General features: G+C 45.3%; 1 protein-coding gene and 2 non-coding genes across 3 annotated transcripts; 1 reads left to right on the top strand and 2 right to left on the bottom strand.

The window, feature by feature from the left end:
• Positions 1-192: 192 nt before the first annotated feature.
• LOC144487868 (histone H4-like) lies at positions 193-504 on the bottom strand. Its single transcript, XM_078205922.1, has one exon. The coding sequence runs from the start codon at positions 502-504 to the stop codon at positions 193-195; it is 312 nt and encodes a 103-aa protein (XP_078062048.1).
• Positions 505-6,394: 5,890 nt separating this feature from the next.
• Positions 6,395-6,466, top strand: trnag-ucc (transfer RNA glycine (anticodon UCC)). Its single transcript has one exon. It is a non-coding gene; the product is annotated as a tRNA-Gly (tRNA).
• A 19,940-nt stretch (positions 6,467-26,406) lies between these two features.
• On the bottom strand, positions 26,407-26,478 carry trnam-cau (transfer RNA methionine (anticodon CAU)). The gene has a single exon. It is a non-coding gene; the product is annotated as a tRNA-Met (tRNA).
• Between the last annotated feature and the right edge of the window lie 961 nt (positions 26,479-27,439).

The following is a 27,439-nucleotide window of genomic DNA, read 5'->3' on the forward strand; positions in this document are numbered from 1 at the left end:
CAAAGCTTGTGTGGCTTTTGCTACCAAATAAACCTGTTGGACTTTAACCTGGTGTTGTTAAACTTCTTACTGTCTCAAACACTGAACAGCCTGTCCCAGCTGCAATTCCCAGGTCACTGCTGTGTCTGTGAAGCGGGTGAGGAGCTTTTAAAAGAGCCTTTGTTGTGTGTTCGGTAGAAAGGGGCGAGTTGCTCAGCCGCCAAATCCATAGAGAGTGCGGCCCTGGCGTTTCAGAGCGTACACCACATCCATGGCAGTGACCGCCTTGCGCTTGGCATATTCAGTGTAGGTGACCGCATCCCTGATCACCTTCTCCAGGAAAACCTTCAGCTCCCCGCGAGTCTCCTCATAGATCAAACTCGAGATCCGCTTGACACCGCCACGGCGAGCGAGGCGGCGGATTGCTGGCTTGGTGATGCCCTGGATATTATCACGAAGCACTTTGCGGTGCCGCTTTGCGCCGCCTTTACCCAGTCCTTTGCCCCCTTTCCCTCTGCCAGACATGATGATTCTTCACTCAGATCTGTGCACAATATGAGAGGAAATCTTTCAGGCTCCTTTTATACAGCCCGCCCCGACCTGACTGAGAAAGGCGGAGTGAGAGCAGAGAGGGGAGGAGACAGAGTGGAGATTAAACACAGAGCGGGAGGGAGGAGAGAGCCGGACTGACACACACACACAGAACGGCCCCTGATCTTTGAGCTCCACCTCCAGTTTCCGCAACCTCCAATTTCAACCCGTTTATTAACAATGGAAGCGAAACACAGCTCCCCACACAAACCCTTCCAGAGCCATCCTTCACACACAAGAGTTTCCACAAACCCGGAGCTTTGAAATATGGAATCAAAACAGAAAATGCTGCAAATAATCAGCAGCTCCGGCAGCTTTTGTGAAGAGAGAGAGAGACAGAGTTAACGTTTCGAGTCGTGACTTTGTCCTTTTGTGTTTTTAAACCTGGTCCTGTTATAATTCCCACTTAGTAAGATTTCGACCTGAACACAGTCTATTCCATAACAAGAATCTTTCTCAGTAACATCCTCACCCACATCCACTTCCAGCTGTTTACAAAAACCTCATTGCGGCTGTCTGAGGCAATCTCCTCTGTTAAAATTAAGGGAGACAGGATGGCCGAGCGGTCGAAGTTGCTGTGTTCAGGTTGCAGTCTCCTCTCGAGGCGTGGGTTCAAATCCCACTCCTGATATTGATTTTGGGGCGGCACAGTGGCTCCCATTGCTACCTCACAGCGCAAGGGACCTGTGTTCAATTCTCAGCTTGGCTCACTGCCCTGTGTGGAGATTCCACATTCCCCCTGCGTGAGCATCCTCAGGGTGCTCCGGTTTCCTCCTCCACTCCAAAGATATGCGAGTTCGGTTGATGGGCCATGCGAAATTGCCCCGTCGAATCAGGAGGTTATTAGGATATATGAATAGGGTTATGGGGAGAGGACCTGGGTAGGATTCCCGTTGGTGCAGTCTCGAGGGGCCGAATGGCCACTGTCTGGATTCCAAGGAAGGTGGAAAGCAGTGTTTAGCCGCCAGTGTAGATTCATACTGAATCTACCAGACATCTTTATTATGAGAGAAAGTGGCGATTGAACAAATGTGAAATTCAAATGAAATTCAGCCTCTGCTGTGTTTTGCTTTAGTCTGAATTTGAAATGATCTCTATTGAGAATGAGCCGGGCCGCGGGACAGGAATCATTTTCTTGCGGGATCAGCTCCTTGCTGAGAGATGTGGGTGGCTCTGAGAAGAGCCTTTGAGTTCAGAGGTTTACAATTTGCTCGGGTTGTTTCACTTCTTTCCTGACGCTTTCTTCGCTTTTGCTGCTTTCACTTTGGGTTTGGCTTTCGATTTAGTCACTTTTTTGACGGACTTTCTGCCCGTCACCTTCTTCACAGGAGACTTTTTCTTCAGGGCTGCTTTCTTCACCGCCTTTTTTGGAGTTGCCGCCTTCTTGCTGCTTGTTTTCTTCACTGTTGATTTCTTCACTGGAATTTTCTTTGCTGCGGGTTTCTTGGCTGCGGGTTTCTTGGCTGCTGCTATCTTTGTTGTCACCTTCTTGGCCGCTGTTTTCTTTACTAAAGATTTCTTGGCTGTTGGTTTCTTCATCTTCTTTCCCATTTTCCCTGGGCTTTCCTTCTTAGCGAGTTTGAAGGAGCCGGAGGCGCCCTATCCCTTTGTCGGCACCAGAGACCCTTTCTCCACCTTCCTCTTGATAGTTAACCTGATCTGGGAGACGCGCTTCCCCACATCCACTCCACTGCCAGCCAAAGCTTTCTTTATCGCGGCCAGGGACATCCCCTTGCGATCGCTGCAACCCACCACAACATTGAGGATCTGCTCGCCTAACTTGGGACTAGCTGCCGCAGACCGGGGAGCCGCCGCCTTCTTCCTGGGAGATTTGTCTTGAGCGGCAGCGGCTGGAGGAACCGTTTCGGCGGCTACAGTTTCAATCCTATCAGAGAGTGTGTGGAAAATGTGTGTGAGAATCATAGAACATAGAACAGTACAGCACAGAACAGGCCCTTCGGACCACGATGTTGTGCCGAGCTTTATCTGAAACCAAAATCAAGCCATCCCACTCCCTATCATCCTGGTGTGCTCCATGTACCTATCCAATAACTGCTTAAATGTTCCTAAAGTGTTTGACTCCAACATCACTGCATACAGTCCATTCCACACCCCAACCACTCTCTGCGTAAAGAACCTACCTCTGATATCCTTCCTGTATCTCCCACCACGAACCTTATAGTTACGCCCCCTTGTAATAGCTCCATCCACCCGAGGAAATAGTCTTTGAACATTCACTCTATCTATCCCCTTCATCATTTTATAAACCTCTATTAAGTCTCCTCTCAACCTCCTCCGCTCCAGAGAGAACAGCCCTAGCTCCCTCAACCTTTCCTCCTAAGACCTACCCTCCAAACCAGGCAGCATCCTGGTAAATCTCCTCTGCACTCTTTCCAGCGCTTCCACATCCTTCTTATAGTGAGGTGACCAGAACTGCACACGATATTCCAAATGTGGTCCCACCAAGGTCCTGTACAGTTGCAGCATAAACCCACGGCTCTTAAACTCCAACCCCCTGTTAATAAAAGCTAACACACTATAGGTCTTCTTCACAGCTCTATCCACTTGAGTGGCAACCTTTAGAGATCTGTGGATATGGACCCCAAGATCTCTCTGTTCCTCCACAGTCTTCAGAACCCTACCTTTGACCCTGTAATCCACATTTAAATTAGTCCTACCAAAATGAATCACCTCACATTTATCAGGGTTAAACTCCATTTGCCATTTTTCAGCCCAGCTTTGCATACTATCTATGTCTCTTTGCAGCCTACAACAGCCCTCCACCTCATCCACTACTCCACCAACCTTGGTGTCATCAGCAAATTTACTGATCCACCCTTCAACCCCCTACTCTAAGTCATTAATAAAAATCACAAAGAGCAGAGGACCAAGCACTGATCCCTGTGGCACTACGCTCGCAATCTGCCTCCAATCCGAAAATTTTCCATCCACCACCACCCTCTGTCTTCGATCAGACAGCCAGTTACCTATCCAATCGGCCAACTTTCCCTCTATCCCACACCTCCTCACTTTCATCATAAGCCGACCATGGGGGACCTTATCAAACGCCTTACTAAAATCCATGTACATGACATCAACTGCCCGACCTTCATCAACACACTTAGTTACCTCCTCAAAAAATTCAATCAAATTTGTGAGGCACGACTTGCCCTTCACGAATCCGTGCTGACTATCCCGGATTAATCCGCATCTTTCTAAATGGTCGTAAATCCCATCCCTAAGGACCTTTTCCATCAATTTACCAACCACCGAAGTAAGACTAACCTGTCTATAATTACCAGGGTCATTTCTATTCCCTTTCTTCAACAGAGGAACAACATTCGCCATTCTCCAGTCCTCTGGCACTATCCCCGTGGACAGCAAGGACCCAAAGATCAAAGCCAAAGGCTCTGCAGTCTCGTCCCTTGCCTCCCAAAGAATCCTAGGATATATTTCATCAGGCCCAGGGGACTTATCGACCTTCGGTTTATTCAAAACTGCCAGGACATCCTCCCTCCGAACATCTATTTCCTCCAGCCTATTAGCCTGTAACACCTTCTCTTCCTCAAAAACATGGCCCCTCTCCTTGCTGAACACTGAAGAAAAGTATTCATTCATCACCTCGCCTATCTTTACTGACTCCATACACAAGTTCTCACTACTGTCCTTGACCGGCCCTAACCTCACCCTGGTCATTCTTTTATTCCTCACATAAGAGTAAAAAGCCTTGGGGTTTTCCTTGATCCGACCCGCCAAGGACTTCTCATGTCCCCTCCTAGCTCCCCTAAGCCCCTTTTTCAGCTCATTCCTTGCTAACTTGCAACCCTCAATCGAGCCATCTGAACCTTGTTTCCTCATTCCTACATAAGCTTCCCTCTTCCTTTTCACAAGACATTCCACCTCTTTCGTGAACCATGGTTCCCTCACTCGGCCATTTCCTCCCTGCCGGACAGGGACATACCTATCAAGGACACTCAGCATTTGTTCCTTGAAAAAGTTCCACTTTTCATTAATTCCTTTCTCTGACAGTTTCTGTTCCCAACTTATGCCCCCTAATTCTTGCCTAATAGCATCATAATTACCTCTCCCCCAATTGTAAACCTTGCCCTGCCGTACCGCCCTATCCCTCTCCATTGCAATAAGAAAAGACACCGAATTGTGGTCACTATCTCCAAAGTGCTCTCCCACAACCAAATCTAACACTTGGCCCGATTCATTTCCCAGTACCAAATCCAATATGGCCTCACCTCTTGTCGGCCAATCAGAACTGAATCCGAAATGAACCCAGTGGTGGCGGCACAGAGCAACTTAAAGGCAGAGAGCGGACGGAGCAGAGACAAGCTGCAGTCAGCTCCCGGCACCTCCTGCCTCTCTGTGTTTCTCTCTCCTCACAAACTCTCCCATTGCAATGAAATTCCGCCTCTCCAGAGATCCAGCTCACATCCTTCATGTCTCTGACACACGAATGTTTGCTGTTGAAAAGGTTTCACTCGAACTGAGGACTCCATTTTCCACTGAAACCCATTTTACTGCTGCACTGATCGCGCTCTCACATACGATCGCTGACATGTTCTCTACTTTTCCACTGAAATCCTTAATTTAGTGAAACAATTGCTTTGAAATCTAACTTTGGGGCTCAGCAGGGGGTTTAGCGGGTAACTTTGATTGAAAAATCATTTTATTTTACACAAGAGAGACTCGGAGATCTCATGATCAGAACAGGCACACAAACACAGTTGGATTCGTCTGACTCGCCCGTCCCTTTCATACACTCTCTCTTACACAATATTCACATCTACACATTCACAGGACAAAACATTTACCAACTGTAAGGTCCCAGGACGGAATTTCTCCTCCTTCCGGCCTATGCTCCGGATTCCAGGGGGTTATTTATAGTTTTTCACCTCAGTAACTGTTAAACACTCTGAGGCCCACTCCCCACAGATTGTCTTTGAATTCATTCATGGAATGTAGGTGTCGCTGTCTGGGTCAGCATTTATTGCCCATCCCTAATTGCCCTTGGGAAGGTGGTGGTGAGCTGCCTTCTGGAACCGCTGCAGTCCAAGTGGTGCAGGACCATATCTGTTCACCAGATTCCGTGGCCAAGTCAATCCTTTTTCTTTCAGTTATTACAATGATTGCAGACAGCACTATGTTTGTTTAGTTTGTACTATGAAAGTACAAATTATCTGCTCTCGGAGTCTCTAGATTTCCTGTTTTATTTGTTTCTCCTGCACTGACAGGTAACAGTAAATCACAACCTCAACAACCAGTGACAGCCAGTTAAATAATCATCCCACACTCGCTGATAATGGAGTTTCTGAGAGTGACAGACAGTTTCTGACCATCCTCCGATTGGCCCTGGAGGAAACCAGATTCACTGTCAAGAGCTGACCTTTCGCACTGAGAGAGTGGCAGAGCCAAGTGTGTGATGGTGGTGACTGTGCGAGCATTTGACCAATGGTCAGTTCCTGACCATCACAATGGTGATTTATTTAATTCGCTATCACAGGTCACAACAGTAGGTGGGCACTCCTGAAATAAAATTCACTAAAGATTCTCATCACCACTGTGTTTCTAATGGAAAATCCAGCTTCAATTTGCTTTCAGTTGTTTAAATGAAAGAACATGCCTCAAAACTAATCAATTAGTTCCCAGTCAGAAACAATAATAAAACGGCGGCTTAAACTGTCCAGAAAAACAAGACAAGACAGGTTCAGTTTACAAACTGTGCAATGGACACACCTCGTGCCTGACAAAATCAGCAAATAAGGTAGTTCTGTAATAATAACTGATTAAAATAACATTTGTTTAAGTATATTGAGCGATGGTGGTATAGTGGTGAGCATAGCTGCCTTCCAAGCAGTTGACCCGGGTTCGATTCCCGGCCATCGCAGTGATAATTTATTTAGAACCGTATCCACGGCCTCCTGTGTTTTAAACCGAGTGGACAAAAACAGTGCGAACACAACATTTGACAGGAATTAAATAGAGATTTCTCTTTTTCAATTTTTGTTCGGACGTAATTCGTTTCTGATGAAAAAATATTGAAATAGGAAAACAGGTCTCTGACCGAATAAATGAGTTCTCAGTCAGAGACAAAGATACAAAGTAAAGGTTGAGGAACACATTTCAGCTCACACACTGTGCTCTGCACAATCATGGTGCCTGATGAAGTGAATATAAATGCGACTGAGGTGGTTATATTATCCTCACGAATATGCAGCTGCGATGACCAAGTGGTTAAGGCGTTCAACTCGAAATCGACTGAGCTTTCCCCGCGCAGGTTTGAACCCTGCTCACAGCGATTATGATTGGAAGTATTTACTTCGGCTGCTTCAGGCAACCACAGAGTCGCAAATCCTAGTGAATTGTTGGCATGCAGTATTTGGGTCTCTCTCATGCTTTCAGCTGCATGGCTTCGGGCCAGGTGCAGGAAGGTGAGTTTGGAAAGGACATCTGGGTATCCTCAGACTGCCATGGACAAGATAGGCCGAATGGGTCCCCTCTGTGCTGTTACTGTTCTCTGGTTCTTTCTCTGGTTCCATGAGAAATATCATAACGTGAGCAGAATGAAAATAATCAGCATCAGGGGCACAAGGACAAAACAAGGTCTCATATCAGAGGAAGATTCTTATGTAATGACACACAGAGCACAAGAAATACATTTCATCAGAATACATTGAATGATTGAGAATTTCAAAATGCTGCTTAGATGATATGACATCGTGTTCATTCAAACACATTGCAACAAGCTGGTCATTACTGGGCGCTCTGTGTTCCTGGTTATATCAGTTTGAGAATGGAAGGAGCAGGTTCACATCTGCACATTGACAGGGTCAAACTGTGTCTCAGATTGACAGCTCCCAGGACAGGCTTTCCTCTCCTCTCGCACTGTGCTGTGGATTCTCAGGGATTAGTTGGAGTTTCCCAGCTCAGTAAGGGTTAAAGCCTTTGAGGCTGGCAATGCGCACAGTGTCTGCTCCCCAGATTCAGCGGGCTGCAGCCAATCAGAGCTGTGCCTGATTTAACCCAGAACTGGTTGAAATGATGATATTGTTCACAAGCTGAATTCTATTTGATCAGATGAAGATACAGATTGTGTGCACTCAGTCACTAAACAACAATATCCCGCCTTCATATAGAGTGGATGAGAGGGGTGGAGGGATTGACAGAGACAGTTTGAGTTAGGGCAGTGAGACACAGACAGCCAGACAATGTCTCAGTGACAGAAATCCTTGTAAATTTCCACTTTATCCAGAAAGATTCTATTGGGGAGACAGAAGCTGCGGTCTCAGCTCTCACATTATTAATGCCACACTCAGGAACAGTGCTGCATTTTGACAGAAGAGATGGGGAGAGGCAAAAGAAACTGAATGGTCCAGTTCTAAAGAGTGTGCAGGCTCAGAGTGTCCTGAGGTTCAGAGAGATCTTTCAACGCGAGAGATTTGAAGAGAGTCATTAGAAAAGTGGATGGCATCCTTGGCTTCACAAATGAAAGCACTGAGTATCCCTTGGATCCCTCATACACCACAGTCCAGAAAGATGCCAGCCGGCCCATCGTGTCTGCACTGACTCTCTGAAAGAACAGCTTTCGTGCATTTTTACGATGGCTAACCCCTTAACCTGCACATTTTGGGAGACTAAGGGGCAATTTATCATATCTAATCCATTTAATCTGCTCAGCATTGGACTGTGAGAAGAAATTAGAGCACACAGAGAAAATCCATGCAGACACAGGGACAACATGTTAACTCCACACTGATGCTGTGAGGCAGTAGTGCTAGCCACTGTGCCACCATGCCAATGGAACTTTAACAATCTAATTCCCTTCTCAATGCCTCATTTGAAGCTGCATCACCACATTGTCAGACAATGCATCCCAGAGATGAACTACTCGCTGTGGGAAAGGGTTTTCTCATTATGCTTCAATCACTAACAAAGGGTTTCATATGATACAACCCTTAGTAAACTGGGTCTGTATTCTCTGTGATTCAGAAACATGAGAGGCAAAACATTAAAACATACACGATTCTGAAGGGGTCTGATTTTGTGGACATTGGGAGATTGTTTAAGCAGGTTCAGTGTAAGGATCAGATCATTAAGGACTGAAATGAGAATAAATTTTTGCACTCACTGCGTTGTGATCCTTTGACATGCTCCATTATTTATACACTAGGGGTGGCACAGTGGTTCCCATTGCTGCCTCTAAGCGCCCGGTACCCAGGTTCAATTCTACCTTGGGTGATTGTCTGCGTGGAGCTTGCATGTCCTCCCCATGTTTGTTTCCTCCCAAGCTCCGAATGTCAGATGGATATGCAATACTAAATTGCCCCTTCGTATCACAAACGTATTGGTTCTGGGGGATTAGCGGGATAAATATGTGGGGTTATGTTAGTACAGACTTGATGGGTCAAATGGCTTCCATCTGCACCATAGGGATTCTATGACAGTAAAGGCAGAAATAGACAAATTTATGTTGCTCAGAGAATCAAGTGAGTGAGGAGTAAAGTGGAGTTGAACCCCAAGATCTGAAACTCTATAAGCAGCTGGTATGCCCACATCTGGAGTCTGCATCCACAGTTTGGACTCCAAACTTTCAGAAAGATATACAGCTGAAAGAGAGATAGTGCAAAGACATGTTACCAGGAAAATGGAAGGCATGAGGGGAATACTTTATTGGGATTAAGAATTCTTGGATTGCATTCTTTCGAGAAGGCTGATTTCTGGTTTAGTTCAAGTTTGTAAATTGATACATTTTAATTTGACATGGAAATTTACTATGGCCTTACTACCCAAGGCTGAAATGTTCTTTATTCACAGTTACTGTATGGTGGGTGGGCGCGAGTATAAGCTGCAGAAATTTGGTTCAAGTCTTCATAGTCACAGTTTGTTTTCCTCACATAGAACTGTTGATATTTCAAATGCTTTGCCTGATTTTGTTGTGAATGCTGAAAATATAGTGACTTTTAGAAAACTTGTCAGAAACCTATTGTGATTTCTATCTATGTAGATGTTGTTGCTGCTGTTCTTGTTTTTAAGACTGTGACTGTGTTTTCACTGTCCGGCAATAAAGATAAATAAATGAGTCATGATCGAATTGAATGGTGGAACAGAGTCAATGTGCCATGTGGTCAATGTCTGTTCTTAATTGCTGTGTTCTTGTTACTGGAAGAGACGGATCCATGGATACTGAGGGAAATAGGGGTGGAAATTGCAGAGGCAATGGATATTTTTTTTCTAACCCAGCTAGTTATATGAGTGGTGCCAGAGGATTGGAGAATTGCAAATGGTAAACACACCTCTTCAGAAAAGGTTGTAAGAATCAGCATTTTATAAATAAAGGGGCACACAGCAAACTTGTGTGAACATTTGGAGCTGATAGAATAAACGGGACAGCAGCAACATGGATAGGAAACTGACTGAGTGACAGGAAACACAGCAGTGGGAAATGTTTTTAGTTGGAGTGGATCGGTTAAAATGGGATCCCAAGAGGGTTGTTGTTTGGAATCCTGCTCTTCCTGATACATATTAGAGACATCGGCAATGCTGCACAGAGCACACATTCAAACTGTGGTAATTACACAGTACATGGCAGCATTGTGAACTGTGAGTGTTGTTTCTTAGGCAGCTTGTGGATTAGTCAGACAAGACCAATTTAAAGCAGAGAAGTGTGAAATGATTCATTTCAGTTGGCAGGAAAGGGAGACACAGTATTAAAATGGTACAATTGTAAAGGCAAGCAGGAGCAGAGGGACCTGCGGTTAAATGTGACACTAATAATTGCTGTCTGAGTGGCAGGTTGAGAGTGTGGTTACTAAAGCATTTGGTTTGGTGAGCTTTATCAGTAGGGGCACAGAGTACAAGAGCAAGCAAGTTTAGGGAAACCTGTATAAAACCCTGGTTTGGCCTCAGTTGGAGTATTGCACTCTGATCTGGACAGCAGAGTTTAGAAAGGATGTGAAGGATTAGCGAGGGCGCAATAAATCTCTGGGTATGGGTCCAGGGATGAGGAAGGTCAGTTACATCGGTAGATTGGAGAATTTGGGTCTGTTCTCTTTGACAAAGAGAAGGTTGAAAGGAGATTTGATAGAGGTGTTCAGGATTGTGGAGGGAACTGGAAGGAGCTGATAGGGAGAAGCTTTCATGTCCCAATCTTCCTCTGTCAGGAAGTGTTCCCCAAACTGAACGGACAGGTCATTGTTCCCGGTTACACTTAGCTGGCAATGCTAAATTTTCTGAGTATTTGTATTAATGTGAAACATTTAGGATAATTACACAAACACAATAAGTTATTCAGAGTGAAAAAGAAATATATTAAAAGTGAAAATTCATGTTGACTTCCCTCTGCTGGGCTTTGTGTCTTTCCAATATTGGCCAGTGGTCTGATTAATCTGGCAGTACTTTTCCCAGTCGCCTGTGTAACGTGACTCGAATCCCGGCCTTCCAGGTTTTGAACTGCACAGCGAAGCATTTGAGGAAGTATTTTGTGACGTCATTTGTGTTCCAGTCCTCATACCGTCTGGTGAGCTGATCTGACATCCATCCCAGAGTGGAGTCGCTGCACAGATTGCCTTAAAAATGGACTCTAAACTGAGGGAGTGACTGTGAATCTCGTCACCACTTCCATCCTGACTAATTTCCTCCACTTCAAACCGGAGTAGGAGACTTCACCAATGATTGAGGTCCCACCTTCGATCAATCGAGCATCCTGCCTTGCCTCACACCTTCTCTGGTCTCCAGCAGCGGTGATGTTCCAAGGGGCTTGGTTACGCTGAATGCCCTGTCCGAGGGTCTCCTTGCTCCAAAGCTGCTGACTTTGATGTCTGTCATCAAGTTGTTGAAACTTGGCTCCTCTTCGTCTCTGACTTCAGGCCAATCGGGAACTTCCATCTTCCAAGCTTCTAGGGCTGGTTGAGCAGAAACAATAATAATTGAGCATTCTGCGGCATTTTTACATTCGAGCAGATTTCCCCGAGAGGCATTTCATTAAGCACCAGCTTTTTCACTTCATTAACAACTGTAAGAATGGCAATGCAATGTATTGGTCCATTTATCGTCACAAAGGAGTTGGGATGTCTTGTTGAAGTTGTACAAGACATTGGTAAGGCCACACTAGGAATACTGTGTACATTTTTGGTGACCCTATGATAGAAAGAATATTATTAAATTGGAAAGAGTGCAGAAAAGACTTACTAGGATGCTACCGGGAATTGATGGTTTGAGTTACAAGGAGAGACTGGATAGACTGGGACCTTTTTCTCTGGAGCGTAGGAGGCTGAGGGGTGATCTTATAGAGGGCTATAAAATAATGAGGGGCATAGATGAGGTAGATAGTCAACATCTTTTCCCAAAGGTAGGGGGGGTCTAAAAGTGGAGGGTATAGGTGAGAGAGGAGAAACACAAAAGGGTCCAGATGGACAGTTTTTGCACACAGAGGATGGTGGGTGTCTGGAACGAGCTGCCAGAGGTAGTAGGAGATGCGGGGACATTTAGACAGTTACATGGGTAAGGTTGGTATGGAGGGATATGGGCCAAATGCAGGTAATTGGGACTCGCTTATTGGTAAAAACAGGACAGCATGGACGAGTTGGGCCAAAGGGCCTGTTTCCAGCAGTGAATCTCCATGACTCTATGACTATGACTCTCGTCCCAATAATGCAGATTGTCACTATCATTGCTGTAAGTGGGAGGGGGACAATGTTCACTCACAGCATCTGTTTTCTGCATGAACAGCTGGCAGGTAGAACACCAAATCAATGGTAAACATTCTGTCAGCATCCAGTGAAACTGGGTAACTATGGTAACAGGTCGGTACATTGACAACACAGGACTCTGACAATAGCTTCCTACCCAACAGGGTGATGTCACCAGGATCTACAATTCCCCCAGTTTGGAGATTCCAGTCAGGAAGCAAGGAGCAAAGTGTAAGACACCAGAGAAAAGACAAGAGATTTTCATTTCTATCGAACCAATCATTGTCTCAGGATTTCCCAAAGGACAGCCAATGAAGGACCTCTTTAAGAAGTCATAGAGTCGCAGAATTTTACAGCACAGAACAAGGTCATTCAGCCCATCGTGTCTGCATTGGCCATCAGCACCTACCTATGTCCATTCGGCGGCACGGTGGCACAGTGGTTAGCACTGCTGCCTCACAGCGCAGAGGACCCGGGTTCAATTCCGGTCTCGGGTCACTGTTTGTGTGAAGTTTGCACATTCTCCCCGTGTCTTCAGGGGTTTCCTCCGGGTGCTCCGGTTTTCTCCCACAGTCCAAAGATGTGGGGGTTGGGTTGATTCGCTTTGCGAAATTACTCCTCGTGCCACGGGGATTAGCAGGGTATATATGTGAGGTGATAGCAACAGGGGCTGGTTGGATTGTGGTCGGTGCAGACACGATGGGCCGAATGACCTCGTTCTGCACTGGAGGTACTCTATGATTCTAATCCCATTTTTCAGCACTTGGCAGAGACTCTCATATTCTACAGCATTGCAAATGTTAATTTCAATGTTGTGAGCGTTCATGTCTCTGCCACCCTTCCAGGCAGTGAGTTCCAGATTCCCACCACCCTCTGGGTGAAAATGTTTTTCCTCAAATCCCTCTAAATCTCCTGGCCCCTACGTTTATCCTATTCCCCCTGCCAAATGACCCCTCTACTCAGGTGAAAAGTTTATTTCTATCTACCCTCTCAATGTCCCTCCTAATTTTGTACACCTCGATTAGGCTCCCGCCTCAGCCGTGGGATTTCCTTTATTTTGCCCGCCGGTGTTTTTTTATAGCTCTTTGCTCTACTAATTTATTTTCAAATTACATTCCCTGCACGTTCTACACTCCAGGGCATCCATTGTTTCAAGCCCCCTCTCTCTGCGATAATCTCCCAAGTTTTCCTGCTCCAATGCTATAAATCCCTCACCATCCAGGATTCTCTGAATGTTTTTGCTCCCACCTTCACCTTTATGGGAACATGTTGGCCCTGTACTCTCTCTATTTCCTTTTTGAATGATTCTCACTGCTCCTCACCATATATATAAATGACCTGGATGAGGGAACCAAATATAACATTTCCACATTTGCTGACGACATAAAACTGGGCAAAATTGTGAGTTGTGAGGGGGATGCAAGGAGGTTTCAAAGTGATTTAGACAAGTTGAGTGAGTGCGCAAATATATGGCAGATGCAGGACAACGCGGCTAAGTGTGAAGTTATACACTTTGGTGTGAAAAACAGAAAGGAAAGGATGAGAGGAGATCTGATTGAAACATACAAAATCCTAACAGGGCTGGACAGACTAGCTGCAGGAAGAATGTTTCACCTCGTTGGGGAATGTAGAACAAGGGGACACAGTCTTAGGATACTGGGGAGACCATTTAGGAATGAGACGGGGAAAGATTTCTTCACACAGAGGGTGGTGATCCTATGGAATTCTTTACCTCAGAAGCTGTGGCGACCAAGTCACTGAATGTATTCAAGAAGGAGAGATTTTTTTTTAGATTTTAATGGCATCAAGGAGTATTGGGAAAAAAATGAGAATGTGGCATTGAGATAGAGGATCAGATATGAGCACCTTCAGGACACAGAGAGATGAACTAATGAGTGCAGAAATGAACCAGCCAGAGTCAGCACCTTGGGGAGAGGGGAGAGCCACCAGTGAGTTTGGAACTGAACCCACCCAGGGTCAGCACCTTCAGGGGATAGAGACGTAAATAATCTAAGACCTGTTTTCAAAAACAGAGGTAGAGAAGAAAGAGGGAACCAATGACCATTATCAAGCGTTTGGAAAGCAATGATATAAAGAGACAAAGTCAGCATGGATTTACAAAAGAGAAATCATGTTTGACAATACTACTGGAATTCTTTGATGTATCTAGTAGAGTTGACCAGGGAGAACCGGTGGATGTGGTTCATTTAGAGTTCCAGAAAACTTTGGACAAAATCTCACATAACGTTTTTACGTTTAAAGTTTATTTATTAGTTTCACAAGTAGGCTTACATTAACATTGCAATGAAGTTACTGCGAAAATCCCCTAGTCACCATACTCCGGCTCCTGTTCAGGAAGACTGAGGGAGAATTTAGCATGGCCAATACACCTAACCACAGCATGTCTTTCAGACTGTGGGAGGAAACCGGAACACCCAGAGGAATCCCATGCAGAGACGGGGAGAATGTGCAGACTCACACAGACAGTGACCCAAGCTGGGAATCAAATCCGGTCCCTGGTGCTGTAAGGCAGCAGTGCTAACCATCGTGCCACCGGGCTGCCCTTCTACTATGTAAAGTTGAAGTGCATGGGATTGCGGGTAGCGTCTTGAGATGGATAGAAAACTGGTCAGCAGATAGGAAGCAAAGAGATGGCATGAATGGGTCCTTTTTCTAATTGGCAGTCAGTGATTAGTGGGGTACTGCAGGGATCTGTACTAGGACCCCAACGATTTATATAATTTATTAATGATTTGGACGTGGTAAATAAATGTATTATCTCCAGATATGTAGATGATACAATAATGGATGGGAGAGTGAGCTGTGAGGAGGATGCTGAGATCCTTCAGCGAGATTTGGACAGTCTGAGCCCACACATGGAGTATAATGTGGATAAATATGTGGTTACCCATTTAATTATCCACTTTGGTAGCAAAAATGGCAAGGCAGATTATTATTTGAATGGGTGTAAATCGATGGAGGTGGATACTCAGCGAGACCTAGGTGTCCTTGTGCATCAGTCAGTAAAATCATGTTGAAGCTATACAAGATGGAAAATCATGTTGCAGCTATATAAGACTTTGGTTAGGCCACATTTGGAGTATTGTGTACAATTCTGAGTGCCACATTGGAGGAAGGATGTTGATGCATTGGAAAGGGTGCAGAAGAAATTTACCAGGATGTTGCCTGGTTTGGAGGATATGGACTGTAAAGAAAGGTTGAACAAACTTGGATTGTTTTCATTGGCGCGTCAGAGGATGAGGGGGGACCTGATAGAGGTTTACAAGATTATGAAAGGCTTGGTTGAGTAGATAGTCAGAGCCTTTTTCCCAGTGTCGAAAGTTGACTTACTCAGGGGCACAGGTTGCGAGTAAGAGGGGGAAAGTTTAAAAGAGATGTAAGGGGCAAGTTTTTCACACAGAGGGTGGTGAATGCCTGGAACATGCTGCCGGAGGAAGTAGTGGAAGCAGATTCTATAACGTTCAAGAGGCATCTGGATAGATACATGAATAGGCCAGGAACAGAGGGAAATGGACCACGCAGAGGCATGAAAATATTAGAGAGCTGTAATAATTCTTCGGAGGCAGACGTCCCTTCACCAAAACCCCTTCATTTACAACTCTAACAGCAGTACACAGAGTGCTAACAGTTAGCAGTCTACCTCCGAGGGTGTCAAAGGAACTGACACTCCCGGTTAAGTACAAGGCAAAGACTCCCTGATTGGCCGATCAATTGGATCCTTAGTCAAGGAATTCATACTCCAATAGGCCAACCTCAATGGCCCCATTGAAGTCATAAAGAGGCATCTGTGGTGGCACAGACTTGGTAGGCCAGAGGGCCTGTTCCTGTGCTGTTCTTTGTTTAGTCGCTGAAAGGAAGTTCGTAGGTACAGCAGACAAAAAGAAGGCAAATGTTATGTTGGCCTTGAAAGCAAGAGGATTTGTGTATAGGAAAAGTGATGTTTTACTGCAATTGTACAGGGCAATGATGAGGCCACATCTGGAGTATTGTGTGCAGTTTTGGTGTCCTTATCTGAGGGAGGATGTCCTTGCTGCAGGGAGAGTGCAGCAAAGGTTTACCAGGTGGATTCCTGGGATGGCAAGTCTTTCATATGAGGAAAGATGAAGTCAGTTAGCATTATGTTCATTGGAACTAAAAGAGAAAACGCTGGAAAATCTCAGCAGGCCTGGCAACATCTGTAAGGAAAGAAAAGAGCTGACATTTCGAGTCCAGATGACCTTTTGTCAAAGCTAAAAGGCATAGAAAGTGGGAGATATTTATACTGCATGGGGAAGACCATAAGACCATAAGACATAGGAGCGGAAGTAAGGCCATTCGGCCCATCGAGTCCACTCCACCATTCAATCATGGTTGATTTCAACTCCATTTACCCGCTCTCTCCCCATAGCCCTTAATTCCTCGAGAAATCAAGAATTTATCAATTTCTGTCTTGAAGACGCTCAACGTCTCGGCCTCCACAGCCCTCTGTGGCAATGAATTCCACAGACCCACCACTCTCTGGCTGAAGAAATTTCTCCTCATCTCTGTTCTAAAGTGACTCCCTTTTATTCTAAGGCTGGAAGGAAGGAATGAAAGATGAGTCAAAGCCATAGAAACCAGGGAAAAAGACTGCTAATAGCTGTCCAGAGAGAGAATAAAGGGTGTGAATGTCCAAACGGCAGAGAAGCTTTTATCCTTATGTTCATTGGAGTTTAGAAGATTGAGAGGGTCTCAAAGGAACGTATAAAATTCTAACAGGACTCGAAAGCGTAGATTCGGGAAGAATGTTATGGATATTCTTTGTGTAAGGTTAAGGGGAAAACTTTTCGGACTGAGGTGAGGAGAAATGTCTTCACCCAGAGAGTGTGAATCTGTGAAAATCGCTAATGCAGAAAGTAGTTGAGGCCAAAATGTGTGATGTCAAGAAGGAATTAGATATAGCTCTTGGGGCTAAAGGGATCAAGGCATATGGGTGGAAGGTGGGATCAGGAAAGAGAATTTGATCAACCAGGATCATAATGAATGTCCCAGCAGGCTCGATGGGCCTCATGGCGCCAAATGGCCTCCTTCTGTTTCCATTCGCTGTTTAAAGAGAACAAAGAAAAGTGCAGCAAAGGAATAGGCCGTTCGGCCCTCCAAGCCCGTGCCGAACATGGTGCCCTAAGTAAACTGAAGAAAAAAGCTTCCGCCCTTACTCAGTCCGTATCTCTCTATTCCTTCCCTATTCATGTACCCATCCAGATGCCTGTTTTGACCACCTCCTGTGGCAGCCTGTTCCAGGCACTCACCATTCGCTGCCTGAAAAACCTCCCCCGCACATCTCCCTTAAACTTTCCCCCTCTCACCTTGAACATGTGCCCACTTCCACCCTGGGAGAAAGCCTCTGCCTATTCAACCTGTCTATGCCTCTCACAATTATGAAGACCTCTATCAGGTCACCCTCAACCTCCGTCTTTTCAGTGAAAACAATCCCAGTTTATTCAACCTCTCCTCCTCGCCAACACCCTTGAGATCAGGCAACATCTTTCTATGTACGAGAGAGAGAGACCAGTCAGTGTGGAACTGAACCCATCCAGAATCATCACCTTCAAGGGAAGAGAGAGAGAAACTAGTGAGTGTGGAGCTGAACCCAATCAAAGTCATTGCCTTCAGGAGAAAGGGAGAGGAACCAGTAGAATTGAACTCAGCCAGTCAGCACCTTCAGAGGAGATGCAATAGTGAGTATAGATAGATTAGATGACTGCATTGCTGCAGAGATGGTACAGGAGGGATGGCTTTAGATTCCTGGGGCATCGTGACCATTTCTGGCTGAGCTGGGACCTGTACAAGTTGGGCAGATTACATCTGAACAGGGACGGGACCAACATCCTCCCATGGAGCTTTGTTAGTGCTATTGGGATGGATTTATACGAAACTGCTAAGGGGATGGAATCCTGACAGGTAGTGATAGGATCTTCTGTTTTGCCAAGTGGTCAGGGGCAGGAGGGAGTGACTGCAGCTGAGGCAGCTAAGAGGAATCAGAGGACAGCTATGTCAGTTTCTGCAACTGTCCAATAGCTCTGAGGTTGTTGCAGCTTCTTTGGATGAGAGTGGGGGCTGCAGGGTGAATGAACTGACTGACCTTGGCACTGCAGTACAGCATGCCATTCAAGTATTGGTAGAAGGGGTATAGTGAGGGGAAGTTACACTGTTCTCTGTAGAAAGGAGCGAGAATTCAGATGGCTGTGAGGGAGAATTCAGAGTGTGAATATGAATCTGCAATTAAAAATCTAATTGTCGCTATTCATAAAATCGTATCGGGTTTACAAATGTCCTTTAGGGAAGGAAATCTGCTGGTCAGGAATGTGTTTGAATCATCAAGCCTTGAGGTAACAAAAGCATGGATGAGGGTTTCAGGTATGGGTGAGCTGAGGTATTACAAATAATGTGTGATGTTACACAGCTGGAAATAAGTGATCTTGGTGAAGGAACAGATATGTGGTCAGAATCTCATTTCTGAGTCCAATGAGGTCCCAAAGATTATGAGGGTTTGTTTCAACCTCAGACATTGACCAGTGGGAGAGATGGAGTCAGTGACTGGGAATGGAATTTGTGGTGGGAACTTTGGTCTTCCAAATATTTAATTGGGGGAATTCTCTGCTGAGCCAGTACTGGAGGTCAGAGAAGGAGTCTAATAAATTAATAACAGGGGATTGGTTGTGAGATGTGACGGTGAGGTAGAGCTGGGTGTTATCAGCATACACATGAAACCTACCATTGTGTTTTCAGATAATGTCACCAAGGGGTAAGGTCTAGATGTGAAATAGGTGGGAGCCACGGAGAGATCCTTGGGGGATTTGGGTGATAACAGCACAGGAGTGGGAAGAGAAACCATTGCAGGTGATATTCTGCATATGAGCAGAAAGATAAGAATAGAACCAGATGACTGCAGTCTTTCCCAACTGAACAATCCCTCCTCATCCTTCTCAACCTATCCATGCCTTTGACATGGTCGACTGCACCATCGTACTCCAATATCTTCCCACTGTCAGGTCATTGTTCACAGCAGATGGAGATGACACCCGGAGGAAACATAATGAAGAACGGCTGGGCCTCAGTAAACAAGTCTGGAGAAGGCTGGAGTTCTCAATCATCTTCATCCCAGGCGGCAGCTCCTCCATCTCAATGTGTGTGGTGAGATCAGGCCATTCTGCTCAGTCAGGAGCACCCAGACTGACTGTAAGAGATTGGTTTTTGCAATTAGAACCAACAATCAGGGAGATCCACTCAATCAAGCCCCACCCAAACACAGAACCATAGAATCCCTCCAGTGCAGGAGGACATTCGGCCCATCATGTCTGCACCGACCAAATTCCCACCCAGGCCTTATCCCCTTAACCCCACATATTTACCCTGCTAATCCCACTAACACTAGGGTCAATTTAGCATGGCCAATCAACCCAAACCACACATCTTTGGAGTGCGGGAGGAAGCCAGAGCACCCAGAAGAAACCCACGCAGAGACAGGGAGAATGTGCAAACTCCGCACAGACAGTGACCCAGGGCCGGAATTGAACCTGGGTCCCTGGCGCTGTGAGGCAGCAGTGCTAACGACTGTGCCACCGTGCCGTTCCTACAGAGCACCGAAAGATCCCAGTATCTCTCCCTGGCCTATACAGAGTGAAGGGCTCTGACCCAGTGTGGCACTGAGCCCCACACACAGAGCACGGGAAGATTTCAGTCTCTGTGCTGATTGGTCTGACTGCAGGGAATTTGTATAACCGCCACTGCTGAGCCTGGGGAACTGCAGCGTGATGTGGAGATGCCGGCGTTGGACTGGGGTAAACACAGTAAGAAGTTTAACAACACCAGGTTAAAGTCCAACAGGTTTATTTGGTAGCAAAAGCCACACAAGCTTCGTTGTGTGGCTTTCGCGACCAAATAAACCTGTTGGACTTTAACCTGGTGTTGTTAAACTTCGAACTGCAGCGTGACATGTTTACACAGGAAACTGCCATTGGAAACCCTGAGCTGAGGATTCACAGCCGGGCGGGACGGGATTCCCGCTGCCGAATCCTTCATCCACCCGGAGCCCCGCCGCGGGCTCAGGATCCGGGCCCGGGGACTGAAGCCACCTGCCGGGCATTTGCTGCCGTTCCGCGCGGTGTATGATGGGCCCAGAATAAATCCCCGCCTACGGCCTGTGACCGGCAGCTGGGAAAAACAATCGGAAATTGAGGCATCACGGTTATCCAATGGCCGCTCTGCGCCTACTGAGTGACAGCTACTTTATCCAATCCGTGAGCTCCATCCGCTCGAAGTGAGAGAACACATGTAAATGACGCTCACAATTATAACCAATCACAGACCGCGCTGATGGCAACACACGCCCCTCAATGTTATTGACATCTCTGCTCGCCAATCGCAACGCACTGACCAATCAGCGTCCGTCCCAGTCCAGCGTCATTGCGTTATTCAATTCGAACCGGAGCTGTGACCAATGAGAAATCAGAGAGCTGGAGGCGGAAAGAATCCTTAAAGTGAAACCGCTCACAGAATTATAGTTGTGCAACTATAATTCGGTGATGGCAGTTGACGGGGCAAAAGTCAGAGGGTGCAAAAGGTGAATCCCGCAGGAAAGGAAAGAGGAAATAAATGAACGAGGAGGAAAGCAAGTGAGATGCGTCTAAAGAGGCAATTCCAGAGCTGAGACCCAGAGAGCTCACTGGTGGAGTGAATCAAGATGTGGAGATGCCGGCGTTGGACTGGGGTAAGCACAGTAAGAAGTCTCACAACACCAGGTTAAAGTCCAACAGGTTTATTTGGTAGCAAAATACCATAAGCTTTTGGAGCGTGCTGCTCCTTCGTCAGATGGAGGAGTGAATCAAATCAGGAATGCTCACCAGGCCAGAATCAGAGGAGGTCAGATATCTCAGAGGATTGCTGGGCTGGAGGCGATGAAAGGGAGGAACAGCTGACGACATGGAGGGATTTGGAAACAAGGATAAGAATTTTAAAATTGAGGCATTGCTTAACCACGAGTCAGTGTTTGTCAGTGAGCACAGGGTTGATGCATTAATGGTGTTTGGAGTAAATTCTGATATGAGAAATCAATTAGCAGCTTTCTGGACCCAGCAGCACAATAAGTCAGATCAGAAGTGGACCACATGGCCCCTCAAGCCTGCTCCGCCATTAAATATGACCATGTTTTAGATTCTCAAACCACAGAATATTTGCAATGCACTACAGCCCATTTGACCATCAAGTCTACACTGCCTTATTGAAACAGCATTCTATCTAATCCCACTCCCCCTCCTCACAGTCGCAGAAACCCGGGTTTGGGTCTGGCCTTTGGTGACTGTGCAAAATCAGCACCTTCTCCCCGTGGGTTTCCTGGGTGCTCTCGTTTACTCTCGTGGTTCAACTATGTGCAGGTCAGGTGGATTGGCCATGTTAAATGTTCCTATCGTGTCCAAAGTTGTGTACATTAGGCATTGAATCCGTGCAATTTTGACACTTATTTTGAAATTTTGCACCTGGTTCTTGATCAACTCTTGATGGGAACATGAAAACCTCTATCATAGAATCCCTAAAGTGCAGAAGATGGACATTCGTCCCATTGAGTCTGCACTGATTCTCTGACCTATTCACGCAACCTCACATATTTACCTTGTTAACCTTCCTAATCTCAATATACTAGGAACATAAGGGGAAATGTAGCACGGTAAACCCACTTACCCTATCAATGGAGTGTGTGTGTGGCGGGAGGGGGGGAGGGGGGGTGCAAGAGCACCCGGAGGAAAACCATGTGGACACAGAGAAAATGTGGAAATTATGAACAGTCACCCAAGGCCTGAATTAAACTGGATCCCTGTCAGTGTGCGGCAGCAGTGCTAACTACTGTGCCACTCTTCTTTCTCTTATAAAAGATTATAAGACATAGGAGCAGAATTAGGCCACTCTGCCCATCGAACCTGCTGCACCATTCAATCATATATTTTTCTCATTCCCATTCTCCTGCCTTTTCCCCATAACCCCTGATCCCCTTATTAATCAAGAACCTATCTGCCTATGTCTTAAAAAACACTCAACCACCTCGCTCCCAAATCCTTCGGCGGCAAAGAGTTCCACAGATTCTCCACTTCCTCGCTGAAGAAATTCCTCCTAATTTCTGTTTTAAAGGATCGTCCCTTTAGTCTGAGGTTGTGCCCTCTGGTTCTAGTTTTTCCTACTCGTGGAAACATCCTCTCCATGTCCACTCTATCCAGACCTCGCAGTATCCTGTAAGTTTCAATAAGTTCCTTCTAAACTCCAATGACTACAGACCCAAGAGTCCTCAACCGTTCCTCATACTCTTCATTCCGGGGGTCATTCTTGTGAGCCTCCACTTTCCAAGGCCAGCACATCCTTCCTTAGATACGGGTCCCAAACTGCTCACAATACTCCAAATGGGGTCTGACCAGAGCTTTTGCCAGCCTCTGAAGTACATCCCTGTTCTTGTATTCTTGCCCTCTCGACATTACATTTGCCCTCCTAAATGCCGACTGCACATGCACATTAACATGAGGAGAATCTTGAACTCGGACTCCCAAGTCCCTTTGTGTTCCTGGTTTCATAAGCATTTCCCCATTTAGAAAATAGTCTATGCTTCCATTCCTCATTCCAAAGTGCATAACCTCACAGTTTTCCACATTGTATTCCATCTGCCACTTCTCTGCTCACTCTCCTAGCCTGTCCAAGTCCTTCTGCAGTCCCCCCACCCCGACCTCCCCCTTGCTTCCTCAATGCTACCTGTCCCCCTACAGGTCTTCTCATACTTCTTTGCCTCATGAAAAATACCCGACTTCTCAAATCTACCTTCATAGCGACAGATCTTTATCAATAGAATCATTCATTTGAATCTCCTTTGGACTCTCTCCAATGTCTTCACAACCTTCTTCAATTGTGGTGCTCAGCACTGGCCTCAGTGCTCCAGGTGAGGCCTGTCTAGTGTATTTAAAAGCTCAACTTGACCTTCTTATTCATGTATTCAATCCTCCAGTAAAAGGTAGGATGCCATTTGTTTTATTACCTGCTCTCTCAACATGCCCAGCCAACTTCAATTACTTTTGTACTTAGAAACTGAGATCCCGTTGTTCCTACATTTCCTTAAGAGTTTCTCCCTTTATTTCTCCACTCTCAAAATGAATCAACTCACACTTCTCTGCATTGAACTTCATCTAATTAGGTGCATTGACGCGAACAGATGCTGGAATATGGAGACTGGGGGAATTTCACTGTAACTTCATTGCAGTATTTATTAGTCAAAATTCTGACTTATGACTAATATCTAAACTCTATTTAAAGTTAACTTTACTTTACATTTACTTTATCTGCCGCTCGTCTGCCCAGAGGACAGGAATGGAAGCATTGCCTCAGCATTTACACATTGTTTTGAGCTCCAGGGTCTGTCAACTTAATTCACTCAGCCTCTCCTCACTGAACAACCTCTTCCTTCCGGGGGACAATCTAGTGAACCTTCTCTGTACCGCCTGCAATGCAAGTCTATCCCTTCTCAAATGTGGAGACCATAGCTGTACACAGTATTGCAGATGTGGTCTCAATAAAATCCTGGACAATTGCAGCAATACACCTTTCTTCATCTACTCCAATCCACTTGCAATAAAAACAAACATGCCATTTGCTTTTCTAATAGCTTTAATGAATAATCCCGATTGTGCTCCGAATGCCCTTCAACATTTTAAAATCTGTCACATTTCAGCCTCTCTTCAACTCTGAAGAAGAGTCATACAGACTCGAAGTATTCACTCTGTTTCTCTCTCCGTAGATGCTGCCAGACCTGCTGAGGTTTCGAGCATTTTCTGTTTTTAATTCAGATTTCGTCTCCCTGCCATTCTCACCTTTCAGGCACATATTTGTTCTTTTTTTCACTCTCCCATTAGACTTATGACTCCCCCAGCTCTGTTGCCATATAATCATTGCTGCACTTCTCCTTGTTTAGAAAAGACAAGAGAACAATTCAAATTCGATTCAGTGATGAGTGATGAATGAGAAATTATGTGATAGAAAATGAACATCTCCACCTTCTCCCTGTAACCCTGCACATTCTTCCTTTTCAGGTAACAGTCTGATTCCTTTTGAACGCTTCAATCGAATCTGCCTCCACCGCACTCTCTGGCAGTGCATTCCACACATTAAGCACTCCCTGTGTGAAAAATGTTTTCCTCGTATTCCTATTCCTTCCTTTGCTAATGATGCTGAATCTGTTCTCTCTCATTCTTCATCATCCCACGAGTGGGAACAGTTTGTCCCTATCCACTCTGTCCAGATGTCTCATGATATTTAATACCTGTAAGTGGAATCCCTCATGGGGTGGTAAGATTTTCAAAGCAGTCGACATTAAGGCATTGATAAAACCACCAGCATTCAGTTAAATGAATTGTTAAATATGTTAATGAACTAACAAGAAGCAATTTACAAATATGAGATGCAGTAATTGACTCAAACGAGTGATTATGATTGTAAAACACATTTGCTGATATTTTGAATGGATTATTATTGACTTTAAGGATGTTATCAGTTAGCAGTAAACCAGTCCAGATGACCCTTTGTCAAAGGATCATCTGGACTCGAAAGATGAGCTCATTTTATTCCTTAGAAATGCTGCCAGACCTGCAGAGATTGTCCAGCATTTTCTCGTTTGGTTTGAGATTACAGCATCCGTAGTAATTTGCTTTTATTTTAGAGTTGTACTGTTGCACCACATTTAGAGTTATAGGATTGAGAAACCTCACTAATGAAATGGATTCGAAAATTTGGAACTGTTTTCCTTTTACTTTTCATTGTCTCTCTATCATCTTCCTATCAGAATGAATCACTTCATAATTCTCAGCTTTGAATTTCATCTGCAACTTGTCCACTCATTCTGTCAACTTGTCGATGTCCTTTTTGAAGTTTTACACGATCCTCCTCATAGGTCACAATGGTTCCAACTTTCAGATCATCCACAAATTCTGAAATTGTGCCCAGTGCACTCTTGCCTCAGTCACTGATATATCCTGGTGCATGTTCACAGTATCTACCGCTTGTGTGCGGATCAATGTGATTTGCTGCAGTTTGAGGGTGAAAACAGAAGCCAATGTAAATGCCTGCACATTCCACGTAAAAGTTGCAGAATTGCTGTCAAGTGGCTTTGTTATCATCGCTAACAGAAAGTAGCAGAGGATAGCTTCGATGCAGCAACCTCTGAATTATCAGTCCAGCACGCTTCCGCTGCGCCACTTTGCTCTGGCAAAGCCAGCTCTCCCCTGCTGCCTATCAATGTAGTCATTCAGGTATTCACTTCCACATTCTTGTTTCACACCAGCACGATTGTCAGGGAGGTTCAGTCTGACCACACAATTCCACTGCAGAACACCAAGAATGCAATGGACAGAGAAAGACCGCACAGAAGCAGCAAAAGAGACTGTTTGGACACGTGTAACGACAGACAAAGGTGGCGGAAACCGGCAAGACACGGAATTGATCACTGATGTTTTAAATTAATTTTCTGTTGCAAATGTATGTTTGTAAAAACATTTCCTGCTGTGTAGCTGTCCTCTCTGCTGTTCAAAGATGTTCACTGTTGGTTGTGCAAAGTGTTTCACTGTTTATAAATATATTTCCTGGTGTACTCTATGATGTAGAGGGTTACAGCATGGAAACAGGCCCTTCGGCCCAAAGTGTCCATGCCGCCCAGTTTTTTTTTTACCTCAGAGCTATTCCCAATTACCCGCGTTTGGCCAATATCCCTCCAGACCAATCTTACCCAGGTAACTGTCTCAAATGTTCTTGAGAGTTTTTTTTTCTGCTGTTGTGTAAAATGCTTCCCTGTTGTTGTGTTTCCGGCTCTGTAAATATTTGTTTCTTCTGTTCTGTTAATATGTCCCCTTCTCTTGTAAACGTGCTCCCTGTTGTGTAAAAAGATTCTCCGTGAAGGTGTTTTTGTTCGTAAATCGTTGCGTGTTGTGTTAAGATGTTCCCTCTTCTTGTGTAAAACTCTGGTTGCATATAAAAGTGACTAACGACAGATCGAGGTTTTTTTGCGGCAAAGAGAACCTGTTTTCTCCACGTGAAAGTCACAAGTGCTATGCAGTTGGCGCACTATCACTATGAACATGAATAGCAGAGGATGGTTTCGATCCATCGACCTCTGGGTTATGGGCCCAGCACGCTTCCGCTGCGCCACTCTGCTACGGAAAAAGCTGCTTCTGTAACAAGACAGACTTTCACTCCTATATCGTTTAACAGGAACACCAGTGTGAGGAGGCATCACTGCATCACACCGAGAATACAATAGACAGAGAAAAACACGCAATAGCAGCAAGAGACTGCTCGGACACATGTAACGACAGACAAAGGTGCTGGGAAAACGGCAAGACAAGGAATTGCAGAATCGATCATTGATTTTTAAAGGAATTTTCTGTTGCAAATACATGTTTGTAAACATATTTCCTGCTGTATAACTGTTCTCTGTGTTGTTGAGAGGTGTTTTCTGCTGCTGTGTAAAATGTCTCCCTGATGCTATAAACGTGTTTCCGGCTGTGTCAATATGATCCATCTGGTGTCAATATTTCTTTAATATTCTGTTAATATATGCCCTACTCTGTAAACGTGTTCCCTGTTGTGTCAAAATGTTCTCCGTGAAGATGTTTTCTGTTCAGCAAAAGTTACTTATCTGGTCTCATGATGTTCCATATTGGGTTAAAATGTTGCATGTTGTGTTAAGATCTTCTCTGTTCTTGTATAAAACTCTGGTTAAACTGCAACTGGGTAATGATCGCCCAATTTCGACTGTCTTTTACCCTCTGTGGTGCTGTGTTTATGGGTGTGGTAGAGGTGCTGTGTTTATGGGTGTGGTAGAGGTGCTGTGTTTATGGGTGCAGTCTAAGAAGAGTAGATGAAGAAATATTGCTCCCATTGCCAGAGGAGAGAAAGATGGCTTTTAAAGTGCAAAGTGTTTAGGACCTGGGATGAACTGCCTGAGAGGGTGGCAGAGGCAGCATCAAATCAGTGTTCTCAAAGGGGAATGGGATCAGCACCTGAAGTGAAAGGATTTCCAGGGTTATGAGACAAGGACTGGGAAAGGGATGAGCTGAGTTGTTCTTGTACAGACCAGCATACAGACAAAGGGCCGAATGGTCTCCCTCTCTTTG

The sequence above is a fragment of the Mustelus asterias genome, unplaced genomic scaffold (genome assembly GCF_964213995.1).
Source record: "Mustelus asterias unplaced genomic scaffold, sMusAst1.hap1.1 HAP1_SCAFFOLD_1091, whole genome shotgun sequence".
Lineage (NCBI taxonomy): Eukaryota > Metazoa > Chordata > Chondrichthyes > Carcharhiniformes > Triakidae > Mustelus > Mustelus asterias.

Excerpts from the sequence above, each read along its gene's own strand:
- LOC144487868 (XM_078205922.1), bottom strand. The coding sequence starts at position 504 with ATGTCTGGCAGAGGGAAAGGGGGCAAAGGACTGGGTAAAGGCGGCGCA.